Source organism: Hirsutella rhossiliensis (assembly GCF_020360975.1).
Source record: "Hirsutella rhossiliensis strain HR02 chromosome Unknown scaffold00003, whole genome shotgun sequence".
NCBI lineage: Eukaryota > Fungi > Ascomycota > Sordariomycetes > Hypocreales > Ophiocordycipitaceae > Hirsutella > Hirsutella rhossiliensis.
This window is the reverse complement of record NW_025408669.1, coordinates 663,492-665,219: the sequence shown is the minus strand read 5'-3', so window position 1 is coordinate 665,219 and position 1,728 is coordinate 663,492. Positions and strand designations below refer to the sequence as shown.

Here is a 1,728-nt window from a genome sequence, read left to right as displayed (position 1 = left end):
TATAACGGCGTTAATAGCTCGTAAATAGCTTTAAAGGTAATATCGGCGGGCAAAAGATAATCTAGCCGTATAGGCCGGGCTTATAACTCTTAAGCAGTGGCTTAAGAGCATAGTAGGAGAAATAGGGGCATAGAAAGGTAAATTTAGTAATATATATCTTAGTCTATCTATTAAGATAAGGGAGGGGCTTATATAAGTATAGTAACTATATATAGCTAGCTAAAAGAGGGCATTAAGATATTCCTATACCTAAGTTAGGCCTATATAATATCCTTTAGCTAGGGGAGTTATATTAGTTAAGCAGGCTTCCTTATATATAACTATTAGGTCTATTAAGGATAACTATAGCCTCTTATGCCTACTCTCCTTAATAAGAGGATTAACTATATATAGATATTAGTATTATTAAATATACCTTTACTTAGCGTAATTTCATAGCGATCTAATTAGATTTACTATACGTATTAGTTAATAACTTAAATTTAATATAACGAATGTGCTTAGTAGACTAAATTGATTAACTTAGAACCTCGCCTAACTATAAGTTCTTCTAAGCTAGCTAACGCAAATAGTCGTTAACAAACTATATCGCCTAAGACTCTTCTTCGCGAACTCCCTTGATTCCTTATCGGTATTAAGAGGCCGTATGCACGGAGCGGCGATAACCACCAGGAGCGTCATAGTCGTCGTCCCCGTTGGCCGCTTCCACAGAGCGGCGATAGCCACCGGGGGCGTCGTAGTCGTCGTCATCGTTGGCTGCTTCAACGGAGCGGCGATAGCCCCCAGGAGCGTCGTAGTCGTCGTCATCGTTGGCTGCTTCAACGGAGCGGCGATAGCCCCCAGGAGCGTCGTAGTCGTCGTCCCCGTTGGTCGCTTCTACGGAGCGGCGATAGCCACCGGGAGCGTCGTAGTCATCATCATCATCGGCCGCTTTTATAGAGCGGCGGTAGCCACCGGGTGCGTCGTAGTCGTCGTCATCGTTGGTCGCTTCTACGGAGCGGCGATAGCCCCCAGGTGCGTCGTAGTCATCGTCATCATTGGCTGCTTCAATGGAGCGGCGATAGCCCCCAGGAGCGTCGTAGTCGTCGTCCCCGTTGGTCGCTTCTACGGAGCGGCGATAGCCACCGGGAGCGTCGTAGTCATCATCATCATCGGCCGCTTTTATAGAGCGACGATAGCCCCCAGGAGCGTCGTAGTCGTCGTCATCGTTGGCCGCTTTTATAGAGCGGCGATAGCCCCCAGGTGCGTCGTAGTCATCGTCATCGTTGGCTGCTTCAACGGAGCGGCGATAGCCCCCAGGAGCGTCGTAGTCATCGTCATCATTGGCTGCTTCAATGGAGCGGCGATAGCCCCCAGGAGCGTCGTAGTCGTCGTCCCCGTTGGTCGCTTCCACGGAGCGGCGGTAGTCGGTGTCGGACTCCATATCCCTCCGGCTAACTTCCTGGGTGGGAGCGGCAAAAATACCAGTGACGAGGCACATGGCCACCAAAGCTCCGGTGCTATACTTCATCGTGCTAGGTTGGATTTTGATTGATTTAAATGTAATTGGTAAAACGTAAGGAGCTTAAAGTCCTATGTTTTTAAGAATTAGAGCAAGCGGTTTCTTAAAGTCAGAATCCAATCCTTAAGCTGTTTTGATTGATAGGTAGTGAGAGAAAGATATATTGGAAGCGGCTGATGCTCATTCTTTATACTTAGAGAATACTATGCGCTCTCCTAGCGCAAGCA

At 47.6% G+C, this 1,728-nt stretch overlaps 1 protein-coding gene across 1 annotated transcript; it reads right to left on the bottom strand.

Moving 5' to 3' along the window:
- Positions 1–634: 634 nt before the first annotated feature.
- HRG_02789 (uncharacterized protein) lies at positions 635–1,480 on the bottom strand (the record flags this gene model as incomplete). Its single annotated transcript, XM_044861260.1, has 1 exon — positions 635–1,480. One exon carries the CDS (start codon positions 1,478–1,480, stop codon positions 635–637), a length of 846 nt encoding a protein of 281 aa, XP_044722286.1.
- Positions 1,481–1,728: the final 248 nt, after the last annotated feature.